This window comes from Lepisosteus platostomus, chromosome 6 (assembly GCF_059453375.1).
Source record: "Lepisosteus platostomus isolate fLepPlt1 chromosome 6, fLepPlt1.hap1, whole genome shotgun sequence".
NCBI classification, from domain to species: Eukaryota; Metazoa; Chordata; class Actinopteri; order Semionotiformes; family Lepisosteidae; genus Lepisosteus; species Lepisosteus platostomus.
In genome coordinates this window covers 25,835,125-25,854,138 of record NC_142616.1, presented here as the reverse complement: position 1 = coordinate 25,854,138, position 19,014 = coordinate 25,835,125, and the positions used below count along the sequence as shown (strand labels likewise).

Genomic DNA, 19,014 nt, shown 5'->3' with positions numbered 1-19,014 from the left:
AGAGAATACAGTCCTTTACTGTAGGTATTTTTTAAGTAAAATGTAGTTATTGATTGGTATCTGGAACCCTAAATTTAGTAATTCAAGATTTTATCAAAAAGAGAATATGAAGCTCATAGCTTGGGCTACAAGGAAATCTAAGGGAAACAAATCGACACCTATGTAAGAAGAAATATGCACCACCTAGCCAAAAAGATACACGTTTAAAAAATATTTCGAATGTGTAAAATTCTGAGAGGCTATATTAATCTTCAAGTTTTGTTTTCTTATATCCCTCAATGATAGAATTGAATGTTTCCTTATCCTCGGGTGCTGTTACTAATGCCTTGTTAACTCAAACTGTAGTTCGACTCCTGTTCGATTAGTTCAGTCTGTCAGCATGGCGAATTTCGTGCAAGCCACTTCTTCGCAGCAATTTGAAGATTTGTTAAAGAATGCAGGAAAGTATGTATCCAGATTTACATGATTACCTGATATGTGTGAAAGCTGTGAAATGTCCATTCTGAAATAGCTGTAACTGACATTGTGTGATTTTAAACTTTTGGCTTAGTAAAGCAGTGCATAGTCACAGTCTGAAGGCTACAGGAAAGTCACGGAAAAAGGCATTGTGTGTACGTGCAAAAATATATTAAAATATTCGAAAAGTATGTTAATTAAAATAACCTTAGAATCGTTATAGTACAAGCCTTTTAATTATGTTTGTGAAAGTGTTCATATAAAATATCCATATAAATATCGATCTCTTTGGATAAAATAACACAAAGGGGGGAACTTGCTTACAATATAAGAAAAAAAAGCTTGTTCTTTTGTACCAGAATAAATTATGGTGAATCGGGGCATAGTGTTTCGCCTTTGTGATATGGATTGATGATCTTCTTAATACATTTTGCATCACAAGCAACATCTTACAGTTGTCTTGGACGAACCTACTACTTGACAGGCCTGATGCTCGGGCCGCGTTTTCCCGGACTGCGACAGAAAAGCCATTGTGTTTTCTGTCTCGGGATATGTCCGTAATGTTTTAGTATTTATGGGATATACGGAGAAATAAGAATATAATTTGTTGAGAAACTGTAATTGAAAAGTAAGAGACGTTAATTCCACGCTAAAATATCCTTTTTACATAACCTCTGCTCGTTCCTTTAAAAAAATGAATTTACTGTAAAATGTAATAGTTTTGTAATCAACGTTTTATTTGCATTTGCTCTGTTAAATCAAACAGAAAGGAACAGTATCTAATTTATGTATATGTTAAACTATTTTCACATTTTTGAAATTATTTTTTTTTAAATACCCATTTGTCATTTTAGGACTGCGCAGTACCTAAATCTAAAGAAAAGTGTAGAGTCTTTAACCTTCAGGATAAAAACTCTTTATTTTGGGTTAAAATAGATTTATTGTATTTTTTTAGTTTTTTTAAGTAAAATATTTTGCATAAAGAGGCAATTTTACAATTGCTGTTGGAAAATAATATATTTAATTATACAGATTTCTGTTTGGGCTCTGCAAATTTCTGTCCTGAGGACCTGTGGGAAGATTGTTTTCACTGCATCAGTTTTACAGTAAAAAACAGTTTATGTGAGAGCTTGGGTGGGTGGTGAAAAAAGTATTTTAGGAGAGAAAGAGATGTTGGATCCATCGGACTTGTAAGCAAACAAATCCCTCTGTAGTATAAAAAATGACAATAAACCTGTCTAAAAGATCTGAGCTTTTGTAAATGTGCATATGTATACTTTAATTTTGTTGTCTTTCCTGCGAGGTCTCTGGTGGTTATTCATTTCCTGGCATCATGGGCTCCACAGTGCACCCAAATGAATGATGTGATGGCAGAGATAGCGAAGGAGTATCCACAGGTGACATTTATAAAGGTGTGTATAGTATTGAAACCTACCATTGCCTATTTTCAGCACTCTAAATGCACACTGTTATACTGTTACAATATATATTGATACATTAATTTATCACAGTTTATGCCTTTTGTGATATTACCATAACCTTTTTTTCTTTCAATTTTGTATATTTGCTGTATTCGCTAACCATATCACAATAGGCCGACTTTTCATTGAATGTGTCCCTCACACCAGACCCAGGCCAGATGTTTTTTTTCTTTTACAAGCACTTAATTTCATGGTCTTGTCAATTTTTCACAATCCTTACAAGCTTATTTTTCAACATTTAGAATAAAATGTACGGTTTTGCATATCTACATTTCCCTGTAAATTCATTTCTCACTTCTCCATCTGATCTCTGGTGTTATGGGGATGTTGGCTCATAATGACTGCCTCCTGTCCCCTATTTAGATTTTACACTCCCTGAGCCCCACAGTTCCTTACAGGAGAGCTTGCACCAGTGGGAGGCATGATGCAGCTCACACTGGCACTACTTGGCATGCAGCAAGTATAACCTAGTTAATTAACAAAAAGCTGGGCACTGCTGCTTTGGAATACCTGTTTACAGTCAGCAAGTGACGAAGTCTATATACAAGCTGGCAATTTCTGAGCTCTGGTTTCTGTTCTGACCAAGCACCTTAACCGAGTGAGCCACTTGTGTTTCCATCTCCAAAAGCTTTTGGCTCCAGACTATGCTGGTCTTTTACATAAATAAAATGGAACTTTCATTGTGTGCCTAAACCTTATACTAAACGGACAGGTAAAGGTTTATGTTCCATGCTGAAAAGAAAAGAAACAGAACGATTCGCCATGGATCCTACACCAGGGGTGAAGGTGTTAAGAAGGTTCCACAGCCAAAACGTTGTTTGTTTTCTTTTCAGCATGGGATAAACCTTTACGTGTCCCTTTGCAGTGTGCGCATGCTGCCGCAGCTACCTACTTAAACATTATGATAGTTGGTCCAAAGTAATTTTTCCTTCTTTTTGAAAATAGAGGGCTCTTAATGTTATTTGAAACTAATGGTAAACCTATTCATTTGCTCGTGTCGCATAGTGAAACAAAGATAAAACATTCTTGTGAGGAAGTGCTTAATGTGCACAGAAGCCGTAGATACAAGTTTAAGCAATATTATAGTGGTAGTCGCTTACTGTTTGTTAAAATATGTACTTGTTAGACTTTTATTCTTTTAAGAACCAGAAAAATAAAGGGCCTCCAACGGTAGTATAACAAGGAGGGTGTTTTAGAAGAATGGAAGTCAGTGTCTTACTTGATAATGGAAGTCATACTCTTGAATTTTTTTTTGCTACAAGTAAACTGTTTTTAGGAAGTTCAAAATTGCTTTTGGTGCTCTAATGGCTCTTGTTACTTTTCTAGGCACAAGGCTGAACCTGGCCTTTTTCAAAAGTGATCTGCCAGCAGTTCAGGATTGGTTTTTGTAATTTAAAGTGAACACAGGTCACTGATTGATTGATCTGTATTTTTTTTCTGCAAGGTCTGCTTGATACCAGCAACCCAGCTATATAATTTTTCATTTTAATAGATTTTCTGCCCCCCAACTCTACCCTTGAATTCTTCCTGCTCTATTCAAAACTCATAAAGTCTTCTCTTTCTTTGGCCCCAGAGGACCTGGTTGCACTGGGCTACTGGCTTTCTCTGACCTTGCCTGCTAGTATGGTCTCATTATCTATTGAGTTAGGCACAAGGATAAAGACCTGTGTCTCCCCTACAGTGATCGGTACACACTGTCTTAATAATAATTGTCTTGCAAATCCTCTGATTTGAGGTGGCAGTTTCTCAGATTGTATGCACATAAATACCCTTAAGCTGTTCAGCTGAGGAAGCTCTATGGCATGTGTTTATCTTTACATTTCTGTTATTAGCAACTCATATTTTTCATTGTCATTTTTTTTTGCTTTGCATTTTTACTTCACTGCTGTCAAAACTGCAGAGAATACTTTCAAACTGTATCCTCCTTATTTGCTTTCAGTACACTCCAGAACATTTAAGTTGTATCAGACACTTTAAAAAAAATATTTTGGCATGCATGGTTAGGTTAACAACAACCCACTCAGTCTTTTTGTGCTGATATTTCATCTTTGCAGGAATATGCCCATCATTGATTTAGCAGCAAAAAAACTCTCAGTTACAAATTCATTCAAACTTTTCTTCTTCCTTTATATCCTTTCTGAAATTGAGTAGACCTGTACTATATTGGACTTTTAGTATCTAACATGCTTATAGAGATTTGTCTTATAAAATATGCTTCAGTATAAGAGCTCACAAAAATATGTATTGGGCATCATTACATTATAGCAAAAATTCCTATTTTTGCTTTATAATCTTAGATTTCTTGTGTATGTGTGTGTCACTTATGATGTACTGGTCCATGGATTTTGTCAATAGAGCAAACAGCAAGATTTGCTAGAGGCGGAAAATAAGTGCTGTAATCATGACATAACTGGGGTCAGTGATTTATGGATTTCAATATCTGGTAGCTAAATACGATTGAAAATTTACTGGGTCAGTAGTGCATCAACATTTTCGTTCTGTGCCTGAGGGCATTTCTTGAAATGTGTAGTAAAATAAAAACCTCTGAACCCATTTTGACATTGCACTCACTGCAGGTAGGGCAAAAAATGATGCAAAACCTCATATAACCCCTGCATAAAAAAGCACATTTTCTGACTGTATATATTATATTTTGTGGAACAGTAATATGTATTTTATAAAACACCTTTCATGACAAGTAATCACAAAGCACTATACAAATCAAACATAAAATCCAAAACCAGATAAAAAGAGGATAAATATTTTTGCATTTACATGAACAGAAAAACAAGTCTTCAGAAACAGGTTGAAATTAAGAACAATTCAATTTTGAAGTGAATGCAATCAGGCATGTAAATATTTTAACTTATTCACCTCACAGATTTATTTCTGTTTATTGCCCATTGCAGTATTCCCTGATAAATACCTATGTGATCTCTAGATATACAGGAATAATTTCTGAGTTGTTTTTAGAAAGAATGTAAATGCTGTCTTCCTTGGGCTGAGGGTGAAATACTTTGTGCTTGTTATAGCATCTTAAATCCTTGTTTTTCTTCCTACAGGTTAACCCTGTATCAGATAAGTGAAGTGTTCTGGAATTGGACATACAGTTCTGTGAATGGATTTAATACTCCATTCATCCCAGTTTGAAGAGAACTCCTGGTTGGTAATGAGAACAAAAACAAAATTAACATTATTTTCTTTTGTTTTCCTGGTAGCTGGAAGCAGAAGCGGTACCTGAGGTATCTGAGAAATATGAGATCACTTCTGTCCCCACTTTCCTTTTCTTTAAGGTAAGCTTTCAAATATTTAACCTCAATGACTCAAGTGGAACAGTTACATATTTTCTTTGAGAAGATGCATTTTCTCTGAACATAAAATTCAACACAGAACATCTTTTTGTGTTAATAAACGTCCGTTTGATATTTTTTTCCACTTATTACATGCACTCTTTCTTGATGTGAAGCATATTTAACACTTTAAATTTGGAGACGTTAGCATTTAAAAATCTATTAATGTTAAATGTACTATAAATCAATATTCTGTAGAAAGTTAATAAAGCAGCCTTAAATACTACAGCTCCAAATCCGACCTTAACTATACCACAATACTACTAAATAGCTGTAGTTTCTTTAATAACACTGAACAGAACCTCACTTTGTAGAAAATAGGTGAATTACAGGAGGTCTATTAAAGTGTCTTTTATAGAACTTAATCTGAAATGTGCTTGGAGTACCTGGAGTCTGGATTAGTGAAGTGACAGCCTTCTCTGAGCATTGCCTATGGATAACTCATCAGATTATTCCTTGTCCCTTCTTCATAACAATTACAGCTCAGGGTGAACAATACAACGTAACCATAAGACTGTCACAACAATTGTTAGTGTCGTTTTCTGCTGCTGCCAGAACTGTGAGAAGATTGACAGGCTGGATGGAGCCCATGCCCCGGAGCTGACCAAGAAGGTCCAGCGCCTGGCGTCCAGCCCGGCGGTTCCTGCCGGATCTGGGGCTCCCACTAAAGAGGATCTTAATGAGCGTCTGAAGAAGCTGATCAATGCCGCACCCTGCATGCTTTTCATGAAGGGATCCCCCCAGGAACCCCGCTGTGGTAAATACATCCTAGTGTCCGTGTGATAGTAGGGATCCAGCGAAACGCCACAGGGTACTAATCTGATTCGCTGTTTTAAGAAAGACCAGTTGGTATAGACCTATAATGCATAACTGCATTCCTCGAGGGCAACATGTTAAAAATGAAAGGTACCTCTAAATAACACGCTGCTTAGGGTCTGGAAAGGCGGAGGGAAAGTTGACCAAAGAAATTATCTCGGTCAATTAATTTATTGATCAGCAGTGGAATTAAAATCTTGCAGTATATAAAAGTGACCATTTTAAAACAATATAATTTATCTTATCTTTAATTGAGATTTTACTGCTTGTTGCAGTATAAATGTCTTTAACTGTGCCTATCAATATTTGCCAGTGTAACAATTTATTTTTCAATTGCGAGGTACATGCAAGCTCCAGAAGATAAAATTGCTCTCATGAACAGAAACTGAAGTAGAGAGAGTATATTAGACGCATCACAGCTGGAACAAAGCGTATTCATTTGAGGCTTGATAACCACAAACTGGGCGAGTCAAAAAGGAGAATTAAAATAAGATCATTAATATTACATCAGTGTAATGTACAAGTCAAGCACAAGTATATTACAGGGTATTGAGTCAGCTGCAAAATGATGGTTGGAGAATATCGTGTGGATGCATATGTGTAGCTGAACTGCTTATTAGTGATGCATTTTGTTTGTTGTTGTTGTTTTTGTTTTGGTCTAGAGAGGAATTCTATGAAACACAGTATGGCATTCTGTTTAGCATTTCATTGAGTTCAGAGCCCCCTATGGTTATATTGAAGTAGTTTACAATTTCCTCATGCAGTGAAGCCAGAGTTTTATTTTTCTGTTCACACACAGCTATCTAATCAGTGTGTTCTTCAGATGAATTTAGTTCACCCTTAATTCAGAAATTCTCAGCTTTAAAAATATTTGGAAACATTTTTGAATATAATTTGTGCTAGGTTTCTTTGATTTAATTTGTGTGTGTAAGAAAATCTTTTTTTCTTTAGCTTTATTGCTTCCTTTAATTTCACCATGGTAATAATGTAGGTTTGTTGCTTTAGCTTTCTAGTTCTCCCAACATACCATTGATCAGTAAAGTATAAGATAATTCTGGTTGTGCTGTAGCATACACACACCTTTAAAGTGCATTAGATTCATGAAAACGCTTGTTGGATGAGGAGCAAACATTGCTCTCGTTTTAATGTCTTCAGCATTTTTCTTCCAATTTTAAACTGATGTTTTCAGTATCACTGTATCCTTTTTTCCTAAATATTCCGAACTGGTGGTGACATGATCTCAAAAGAAAGTAATGAAAATTTAATTTATGAAAGTGTCTTAATATTATGCTGTCAGATATGCAGGAGTTTTTCTGATGAATGCTTTCATGAACATTTTAAAGGAGCTTTTTGCTTTATGCACTTAGTAAACCTTGGAATTAGGTAGAGGTATCAAAGAGTTAAATATGAATAGTTTTTGTTTTTAATGTTTGCATAACAGAAGTTTTTTTTCCCATTATTTTAAGAAATAAAGCTTTAATGCTGCTTATCCTGAAGCAGAACGTCTGCAGTGCGCATCCCTGACCCTTAAAAAACAAAACACCTCCAATCAATCTTCCTTGTCTGGTAGATGTTGCCTACAGCCAAAGAAAGCAGCTGGACTGCTTGTTTGCCTGGTGTAATAGAAACAAGTTAATATATTGGCAACTGAATAACCATCAGCATCCAGCCTCTAGCTGTTTTATAATGAATTCCCAGATGAATGGCAAATATCAGAATCAGTATTTTACTGCAGGCTCTACATGAAGTTAACACTTCACCTTACTTTAGAGAACGAAGGGAAAAAAAATCACTCCTTGGAACTGCACACCACAAATATAAATAAAACACATCACTTTACATCATAGATGAAGACAAGGGCATGTAGAAGCTCATATTTAACAATGAAACCCCATAGCAAATACGTTTACCCAAAGGGCCATAACACACCAGTGAAGCTGCAATGCGAAGAACATCAAAGTTATTTTCTTCTGCTTCTAAGGTTTTCTTTAACATGAAAGTAAGGTGTCAAGATACCTGCCATGGAGATTAGTATTTGATTATAAGAATTATATCTTTAAAGCCAAGGAAGGTCAATTTAAATATAATGTATATAAAATAATCATTGTGTCAAGTTTGGTATTGTTGTGAAAATAAAGTCTTGACAATACAGCATTTTAGAAATGGATTTAGTATAAAAAAGGTCATTCTTAATTCTAGTAAAACTAGCATCATTTAGCTATCGTAATATGATTTGGCCTGCTTAATTTGGTTGTTCTTTAATTGGATTGACTATGACCCTTGATCAATAGCATCTTTGAGTTTTTTTAAATGAAAGTTTGCAAGGCAATGACGATGACAACAGAGTTATCCAAAACATTTGTATAAAATAAAGTATGCAAATTACATTTTCTTACTTTCTAACCTTTTTTAATAATCCCATCACTAAGTTGTTTTATGTAAAGTTATTTAGTAAACTGAAACAGAGGTATATTTCTTTAATTGGGAACATTTTTTCTTCTCATTTGGCTCTGGATTCTTCCCATGTCTAATGGATCAAGGCAGCCATTGTTAATGTGTCTTAAACTTGGAATGCATTTAAAACCTATGCTTGTTTTGGCTGTTCTCCCAGGAGTCTGGAGCTGACACTCTTCTGTGTTTAAGGGGCAACTCTAGAAACATCAGCTTTACACTTAGATCCAAGCAGCCTGCAAGAATTAAAAAAAAATAAACTACAGTAAACAACAATAAATACAAAATAAACAGTATGACTTTGTGGCTGTATAGCTAAAGTAGGCGATCTTATACCTTGAAGATTTGTGTATATTGTTGTGAGAAACTTTCCTTCTTCACATTACAGGATTCAGCAAGCAGATAGTGGAGATTTTTAAGCAGAACAACATTCAATACAGCAGCTTCGATATCCTATCAGATGAGGAAGTGCGGCAGGGACTCAAGACATTTTCCAATTGGCCCACTTATCCTCAGGTTTACGTCAACGGGGAACTAGTGGGAGGACTGGATATTGTAAAGGTTTGTACAGGAAGGGGGGGGGGGAGCAAAGTGCCAGAGCACATTATGCGCTCAGACTGTTGCTTATTTGCTCTTTTCATTGTTTTATTCCTCTTCAGTAGCTCTACATTCCCTCTGAGGCAATTCCCACTTAAAGACACAAGGTCTCCTGCTGGGGAAGGTGGGCTGTATCAGCCAGGGGCTTCCCCGTGGCTAGTTCCCACTAACACATGCTCACCATCTCCATTTAATAATTACTGTAAGGGCTGAAGTTGCTTTAGATTGCCCCTCCTTCATTAGGCAAATTGTCCACCTGTGCAGTAAAGAGAGGAGCCCTGCTGTGCTGTGCTGTGCTGAGACGGGGGATTTTGTTCACTTTCTCTCAACACGCAAGGCTCCACCTTGCCGTGTGAGATAATAATTGTGTAAACAGCAGTGCATTTTATAAATGGTTCTGTTACTGAGTGGGGACCTAGTTTCTGAGTTATTTTTATTTCTGTTCTAGGAACTTGCTGAATCTGGAGAGCTTGAGAACACCTGCCCGAAGGCAGTAACACTAGAGCATAGGTAAGAAGAAAAATTTCATGTACACACTGACAAATTTAAAAAGCATAAATGAAACCTCTACAAAGACTGAGCTCATTCTCTCTTCCAATAGGTTAAAGGCTTTGATAAACAAGGCTCCAGTAATGCTGTTCATGAAAGGAAGTAAAGAGGTATGTTCCATCATTGAGGAGTTCTTTGTGTCCATCACGAAGCAATATTAATTCCTCACACAGCAATTATCAGCATCCTGTTTTTTTGCAAATTAATGAAGGTAATATGCAAAATATATATTCTTGAACTAAATCTACATAATTGCCTTTTATATTTTATCTGTTAACAGTACTGTGTTAAATTGGTTTGCTTTCACTCTCCCATGTATGTGGAACAGAATGACCTCTCGATTTTGTATTTATAATTAAAGTGTCCTCCAAACTTTTTCATACTCCCTATAAAATGGGTTGTAAAATATGTTCTGTTTTTAAAAAACTTCTAAAAATGTTAAACCGTAATCGTAATAGCAAAGTCCCATTAGCTCTAAATAATTCTTTTTTACCAGAAAACACAAGGATCCCATTTTTTTCATGCCCCTGTAGTTAGCATTTTGTAAATGCTCCTATGGCATGGATTATATTGACACGACACCTAGTGTAGTATGTTATGAGGTCTTGGTAAAACAGGCTCTCCCTGATTATCTTCAAAGACCCACATAGACTTTACAGTGCCACACAGGATCCTGCACATGTCCCACACAAGTCTGTTTCCCATCTCTCACTGCTTTCTGGGGATTGTAGTTCAGGTCAGAGCTGCCATGATCCTGCTGCCCTTGCAGCATGTCATTGCAGATTTTTAATGTTGGAATTTATTTAAGGAATACTTATTGGTGTGAATAAATGTTACCTTCCCATGTTCTGGAGTTAAATTATGGCAAATTGACGGTTCTATGCCGTGCTGTTATGATTAGACTGTACAGTGATACAAGTCATACTGTAACTGCTATTTTTGCTTTGTAGTCAAGCAATTTATAGTTGTAATCATGGGATAGATAGAAAATTAAGTCCTTATGATTGACTTGACCAGATTTGCCACTTTTTTATGAGAAACTCATCTTTTGCATTTGCCAGGTTTCAGGTCACTTTCATGCTGCGTTAATAAGAATGGAAACATTTTCTTCCACATACACACGCGAAATGTTTCTGTAAATTTTAGAATTCCTTCTACTACTGCCGTCATTGGTTACATCATCAATAAAGATGTGAGCCAGATGGTCATGTAGGTCGAGGCACAGACAGCGCTTCATAGATATAGTGGAAGCCTTTGAGTATCTGGAGTTTTTTCTACACACTAACCTTCTATGAGATTCATAAAAGGGTTATCTTGGTGTCATCTTGTTCCCATTTAAAACTCTCCTGGGTCATCTGTATAATTCTGAGCTAATCCTCAGGTTTTCTGTTTTGGGGGTTGATGAGAGGTTTACTTCTACTCCACAGTTTATTAACAATGCATTGTGATAGCTTCACCCCTGCACTTCGGAGGTCATTGGCTATTTCACTGACAGATGTTTTTATATATTCCTGATAGCTCTTATACTTTTTCTGTTGTCAGCTGCAGATGTTTTTCTTGGCCTATTTGTTTTCTATACCTGTGGTTAATTTCTACATTTTCAGTATATTCCAAATTGTTGATTTTCCGTCCTATTCTTTTGGGTTTTTAACATTATCTGTATTATCTAGTCTATAATTGTATGTATAATTATATAAAATATATAATTGCACTGTATATATTTTATGGAATACAGATGGAAGAATTTCACAGTGGTAGCATAAATGTAATCCCTTGTGTCTTCCAACTTGCTACTCCTTTTTGATAAGGATCTCTATTCACTTTTGCCAGCCACTTCTTAAAAGACAGAATGAAAATGGATGCTTTGATGGCAATTGTAAATTTAACCTGATACATCAGAGGCTTCAGCTTTGTTATTCCATTTGCAGTTTCTGAACAGTATCTTTCTGTTATCTTGAATGATTTTTAGATCATGAGCTCTGTGGATATTTATCATTCTTGAAGTGGTTTGGTATACTTTGAAAATAAGAGACTTCATTTCTGTATCATGAAATCGTTTTGCAGGAAGATTTATCGTTTTTAATAGCATTGTCTGTGACATAATGTTTTCTAATTCCATTAACAACTTTCCTTATGAAAAGGGTTTTATATTCTTGAAATATGTTGAGACTTGTTACACAGACTGTCAGAAAGACCAACTTCAATATGATTATTTAATAAGAATTTAATAACACCACATTATTTTGCCCTTTCAGTACAGTTTCATTCAGTTTGATAATTTTCTGTGGTTTTTATCTCACAGATGGCTAAATGTGGATTCAGTCGTCAAATACTTGAAATAATGAACAGCTCGGGGTAAGATGTTTTCAAGGTTGATGTACAGTGTAAGGGTAGTCTGTTTCAAAACCTGTAGTTGATATTGAGACATTGATATTTATAAAGAATACGTTGTAATGTCTTTATCACATTATTTTTGTGTTCGATTTTATTTAAGCCAGTTGCAAATCAGTGATTAAAAACAGACAGATCACTTATTTTAATGTTGTGCCAAGATAAAAAAAAACTACATGTACATGTATTTAGGAGAATAATGTCAATAACGTTTGCTTGGAAATGTTATGTTTTGGTAAGCAGTGAGTTTTTTAGAAGAATCATCTTACTAGCAGCAAAGTGTAGAACCACTCATCTTACAGTTGGTAAACAGAATATATTGGAGAGGGTCTGAAGAAACCCTTGTTGCTGTAACTTTTTTTTTTTCCTGCAGTGTTGATTATGAGACTTTCGATATACTACAGGATGAAGAGGTAGGTTATGACAAGATAATGTAATGTTGTATTAGCAAAGCATGGTGTTCAGTTGGCAGAAAAATAAATCTTAGAATTATTTTAATTATTTTACATTCTCATTCTTGTGAAAAATAATAAAATTAGTGTTCAAATGTTGTGGATGACATGCTGTGCAGGATTTTTTATGTAATATTTCCTAAAAGCCAAGGTGGTGTGGTGTATTTATTATTTTTATAATTTTATCTGAAAATGCTCAAGGATTTAAAGAATGTGGAAAACTTGAAAAGTTTTAATTTTCACTCACTCTCTTAAAAGAATAGTACATTGCTTATAAGAAAACATTAATATAAAGGTGTTTGAGAAGATCCTGAAATAAATGTATCTTCTTTAATGTGTTTATTAATGTTACATTAAACAATGGATTCTAATACGTGTGTTCTGTTCTCCAATTCTGTGCTTATAGGTTAGACAAGGACTGAAAACATATTCTAACTGGCCAACATATCCTCAGCTGTATGTGAAGGGTGAACTTGTTGGTGGACTTGACATTGTGAAGGTAAGTTCCTGATTGTTTTGCATATCCATAAGCTTTTTTTATTTTTGTTTCTGTCTGGTAGATTGATATCATATATTAATAATGGAAAACATAGTGGTTGCATTTTGAAGTCTTTCGCTGTACATTCACCTGTAGACTACAGGTGATTCTTTATCTTAAATTTACATTAATTTCAGAAAGTATAAAAACTGGATTGTCATAATATACATGCAGTGTGTTTTTTTTAATACAATTTGAGTTGGAAAGAGGAGTGATTAAACAGTCAGTATGTTTCAAGATGTCTTAAACATTTTTGCTAAAATAAGACCAAATTTTCATTTTTATTTTTTAAAATAAGAATATAAGAAAAGATGTAAGAGGGAGGTCTTAGTCCATTTTGCTTACTTGGTAATACTATAAATTATTTTCTAGTACTTTTTCTACTTTGACATATAGATATAATACACGTACCTCATCAGGTTACATACATTTTTCATTGGTATTTTACTGTATATTAAAGGCATGTCTGGAGATTGCAATGCATACGTTTTTCCACCAGATGGCTCTTAAACACTGTCTAAACAATAAACCCTTGACAGTGTTTTAAGTACAGTTTTTATCGGAGTGCTACAGGTTTATGATCCAAACCTACTCTTTAATGTTAATGATTAAATCTACATTTAATTGAATATACATGGAAAACGCACAGCTCTTAGATTTTAAAATATGTTAGGACTGATGAGTTTTTTAACTGCAGCATATAACAGTATAGGTCAAAACCCCGGACTACAAGTTGTTTTTGACTAAAGTTTGTAATGTTATCATCTTTACTGCACATGTAAAGAGCTTTTAGCTTTCCCAAAATCTCCTTGGTAACCATTTAATGTTCTTGTCTAGTAAACCTTACAAAGAGTGTTTTAAAATTTCTTTCCACTTTTCCATGAATGATAATTCCTTAGTGTATCAGAATAAAGTCCTTGAGCAAGCTGCCAAATGGTGTACTTGTTAAATAAATGACTGTCCTAGTAGAACTTGAATTAATTTTCAACATTATTCTTTACAGGAACTTAAAGAAAGTGGGGACCTGCAGTCTGTTTTGAATGGTGAAAGCTAGTAATTGATGACACAGGAAGGGACTCAGACAAGCCTAAGTTTTCTTATATATTATCTGCTGGGGTGATCTTTGGAGAATCCATCTACTGTGTATAATTTGCTTTTTTCCAGACATTACAAATATTGAAGAATAAGTATTAAATTACAAATGATGATCACATTGTTTCAATTGCTATAATCAGAATAAAATTGTTTTAAGTGTAATTTTTGACGTTTCAGTTGGTTCTGTGCATTCATTTTACTAAGAAACCTTGACAAGGCATGTTTGCTCTTAGGCTTTGAAGCTTTTTTCCAATTAAATGAAAAACAGGTCAAATTAGTTACAGATCCTATCACGGTAACTAGAACTAGTGTATGTTTGTTTGTATGCATGCAACGGCTGTATGCAAAAAGTGACACATTTGTGCTGAAGCATGTTAGAGGTACATAACATTCCTTAAAAATAAACCACAAATGATATACTGCATTATGTTGGAGAGTGAGCTGTGTTCCATACACAAGTTTGGAGAGTTGGCTATATTCCAAGAGCAGAGCTGCACAATTAGCTGTAAAGAAATGCATCTTCATGGTGTAATGAGCACACCTGTGACTGTTAAATAATTACAGAACTCACACAAATACTCCATCTTTTAGTAATATTTTGTACATGACCATGTTAAATAGCTATCTCTCAGACACATTAAGATATGTAAACCATTAACTCGGGCAATGATTTTTAAGTCTGTCAATTTTAAAGTATATATTCATTTGGTAAAACTTAAAGTAAAAAGACCAACTTGGAAGTTATTTTTTTGACCACAAGGTGGAGGACTGGTTCCTTAAAATTAATTTTAGAAAGCTGCAATGGATACATGGTGTCTAAATTGCCATTGTATGTAGGTGTGTGCAAATGCATGACCTGTAATGGACTTTTGAATATGCTTTTATTCTCGCTTTTTAAAGGTCAATATTTTCTTTTTACAACAGATGAGATGTTTAAAATTAAAAATGCTAATATGCAATAGTAATTAAAATGCTTTAAAAATAGGGTTATTTAAATATGTAAATGGGTGACTTCTACATAAAATACACATTAAAACACCCATAAGATCTTTAGATATGCATTATACTGCATTGTGAAATGTAACTTAGGAGAGTTAATTTTCTGTTCTTGCCAGTTTTAAAATTGATAAAATGATAGAAAAGTCATAGTGCCCAAATTGGCGCTACATCCCAAAAGTATAATGTAATACAAGGTTGACCTCAATTGTCTTGGCTATTTGTGCACATATTTGTTTTTATCAACTGTTTCTGAAACATTTTATATACATTCCTTAAAAATCTTATATACATTAGCTCTAAGGAGAGGAAGACATGCGCTGAAAGAATGGATCAAGGTTGATTGTGAAGAGATCTAAAAGTTTGTTGGTGTTTTACAGGATTTATTTAGTGCTTCAATACTGTATGTAAGCAGGGTACACAATGTGAATACTAATTTCTTCCTTCAACACTTCCCCATTTTACCAGTTTTAAGTGTTTTAGAGGCTGCTTAATCTGTAATAGAATAATTTAGACATATAAAGGTTAGTTCTATGTATAATATTCTCTTCCATGGCTTGAGATCAGTGACATACCAGGAACTAGTATATGAAAGCTGTGATTTCTAAATACCTTATCTCTGTCTTTTTAAAAATATTGATAACTGCTTTTTCCTAACAAATACTTATATAGAAGCTTTTAAAATCTTTTGCAATTCACTAAAATAACTAAATCATTTACTATAAACTGTCCATCCGATGATTGTGGGTGTTTAAATACATGTATGCCCATCACATTGCTCAGCTGTTACATTAGGTACTCCACTGCATTCATGATTATTAGTAAAGACCTCTGAGAAGAAACGTTGGTATGAAGCAACTGTTGTCCAGCAATTGATTTTGGAGCTTACAAATTTTTTTGTTGACTGAGACAGTACATACACCACCTCACATAAAGCATTCCAGTAAGATGCACATGATAACTAAAAAAGTAATATTTCTTTTTTAATTCAGTGTATTTCTGCAGCATGGAGAGCTGTAAAATAAGCATTTATGGAATGTGTGTTTAATGTTATGTTTCATGATGGGCTCACAGTGTGTAGAGTGTTAGGAAGCAAATTTACACAGCCATGCAGTGAAGGAGTCATCAGTAACAGAAGTGCAGTTAATGATGTATCCAACCATAGGGACTGATTGTCCTTTTCATTTTTACAAATGCAAATAGCTTGTCGAGAGCAGGTGTTGAACTTTGTGTAGAGACATGTAGAATTGCTTTCACTGTATTATGAAAATAAGTTTCTTATTTTGCACTTGGGCAGAATTATTATACATTGTGACATCCTTTTTACGGTATGTTTGGAAAAAAAAATAGATTTCTTGTTGTATTTGAAAGGGCCATGATATCTCCTTCTCATGTACCATTCTATAAGATATGCACTTCATTGGTATGATTTATATTATATTTTTCTTTTCCTGTCTCGATTTCTTGATGGTTTTGTATAATGTACACCAGATATTATAGATACAAATAAACAATTTACCTGGGCAGTCATTAAAAATAATCTTGAGTCACCCACACAGGCTCATTAAGAGGTTAAAGGTAATATTCCTCTACCTGTTAAAGAAAAAATAACACCAGAAGCCTTGAACACATTGTATTAATAACGACTGTTCTAATTTCTAAAACAGAGCCCTTTATCTCAGAATTGAATTGACCTCAGGGTATTGCTCACAGTGAATAGTTGTAAGCAAGTCTTGATTTGAATTTTTGGAATCACATTTGCTGGAGCTGTTATTCGTTTATTTAATCTGTTGCATAGTATGGAAATAGTTCTTAAAACTATGTCTTCATTGAATGTGAGAGTACATAAACCTGAATTCTGTTGTGGGGGGTGATACCTGTCAATTATATACCCTTGCAGCACTGAGCCTCTTTTCTTGTGTTGCCCTCTTTATGCATTATACTGCAGTATGAAACATATCACCTTAAACTAAAGATAAATCATCTTAAGAACAAATTTCTTATTTTGTCATTTTCTTCTATTTTATAGACTTTTTAAATTATTTAAAACACAAACCCATGGTGTCATGTCATATTAATCCCTACACGATACTGTTATAGAAGGCTGGCCTAAAGAATTGTGGCTATTTGTGCCCTGAGACCAATTTTTCCTTCACTCCAAAAAACAGAATCTGCTTTAGCTATAAAAAGAGAAAAGGATGCAGAATTAATCAAGGTTGATTGTGAGGAGGCATCTGTAAATTCACTGGTGTTTCACATTTCTTCAAGTACAGTATGTGAAGCACAGATATGTGATGATAGAGAAAAAAAAAAGTTATTTTATATTAGCTTTACCCTTTACCTTAATTAAATTCTACACATATTAAGAAATTGCTGTCCTTGCTGGTGGTACCTTTAAATTAATTTTCCTCTCCTATGCTTCAGTGTTCATATTTTATCTTGTAGGTTTCTTTTTGTTCAGGGAAAACAAACTATTTAACGCTCAAGAAACAGGGGGGGTGGGGGGGTGGTTTATGTGTGTAGATGTATTGCATTCATTGTCCTTCTCAAGCCCTGTCAGAGTAATTGATATTCTATACCTAGAACTTGGTATCAGCTGTAACTCTTAGATCAGGAAGAATTAGCAGCATTATCTCATCAGTGTGTGATAAAAATGGAAAGCAATTACAAACTCATACTGCATTTGAGTGCATTTTCTCTCACTGGATTGGTCACTTCTCTAGCCCCTTCAGGCCAATTTTCTGTTTTCCCAATTATTCCTCCCTAATTAGGCTATGCTGTAGTGTTGTATCTGGTGCTATCAGGCATCTCCTTGTACATCTGGATATTCCGCCCCACAAGGATTTTAAAATGTAGATGTGGATCAGTGAATCCATCTCTAGTGTTGAATCTAAGCTAAAAACTTACTGGAAACAGATATACTTAATTGCCTTTTAATATACTGAGTCAGTTCAGGACTCAAATTAAAAATGTTTGTTCAGAAGATTTTTATGTCACAGCAAAACCATAAACATCTTTTGTTACACAAATCTTTTAGTCTTATATAAGGGATTCATCTGGAAATTTAGACACCTAGTTTAGGGATAACTAAAAGACCATGAAATGTCTGCATTTCTAAATGTTCTTTTAAAATGTTATATGATTTCTATAAATACAAATACATGAACTGAACTCCCCTTCACTGTCTGACAAAGGCCTTTGTTCATTTTCTAAAGAAGACAATCATGTATTTTACAATAACCTTGCAATGTCCTTGCTCGGAGTGTGTTTTGTCAGTGTCATTAAAACTGTTTCCAAGATGAAGTGTGATTTTATATTCTTCTAGCAATAAAAACGAGAAAATGCCACAATCTAAAGTAAATGGTCAAACAAGGAAATAGCTGAACTGTTATCAACAACAGTTTTCCATCTAGTCTTTCAACTTGGTTTAACCTTTGCAAAACACAGGCAAGGTCATATTTAGATGTGCACTGCAACAGATGCAGCAATTTTGTGTGTTCTTATGGGTTTTGAAAGAACAATAGTTTAGTTTCTACAATTTCAGGAGAAAAGTTATTTTTTAAGGAAGCTTCAACTTATAGAGGGTGCTTTCAACACCTATAATATCAAATTTAGGAAAAAAATGACTGAATGGTACAGTGATGATAAGAAGAATTCTAACTAATGGTTGTAGTATGATATCATAACTCAGTGTAGATACCTGTTTGATGTGTCTTTGGCTTTAGACCACTGACTTGTTGATCAAATATTATGCCATCAGTTGAAGCAAATGAAATCTAAATATAAAGTTTAGATATTCACCTTGGCTGAACTCTAATTCTGATACTTAGTGGTACAGAGAA

At 34.5% G+C, this 19,014-nt stretch overlaps 1 protein-coding gene across 1 annotated transcript; it reads left to right on the top strand.

The window, feature by feature from the left end:
- Nucleotides 1-326: 326 nt before the first annotated feature.
- glrx3 (glutaredoxin 3) lies at nt 327-14,338 on the top strand. The gene is made up of 11 exons (XM_088635047.1): nt 327-444; nt 1,760-1,868; nt 5,156-5,230; nt 5,843-6,044; nt 8,943-9,115; nt 9,600-9,661; nt 9,753-9,810; nt 12,003-12,055; nt 12,465-12,504; nt 12,950-13,042; nt 14,085-14,338. Exons 1-11 carry the CDS (start codon nt 380-382, stop codon nt 14,133-14,135), a joined length of 981 nt encoding a protein of 326 aa, XP_088491173.1. The 5' UTR covers nt 327-379; the 3' UTR covers nt 14,136-14,338.
- The last annotated feature ends 4,676 nt before the right edge of the window (nt 14,339-19,014 follow it).

Coding starts and splice junctions, on each gene's coding strand:
- glrx3 (XM_088635047.1), top strand. CDS start 380: ATGGCGAATTTCGTGCAAGCCACTTCTTCGCAGCAATTTGAAGATTTG. Junction 9,116..9,599: donor GAGGACTGGATATTGTAAAG/GTTTGTACAGGA, acceptor TTTCTGTTCTAG/GAACTTGCTGAATCTGGAGA. Junction 9,662..9,752: donor GCAGTAACACTAGAGCATAG/GTAAGAAGAAAA, acceptor CTCTTCCAATAG/GTTAAAGGCTTTGATAAACA.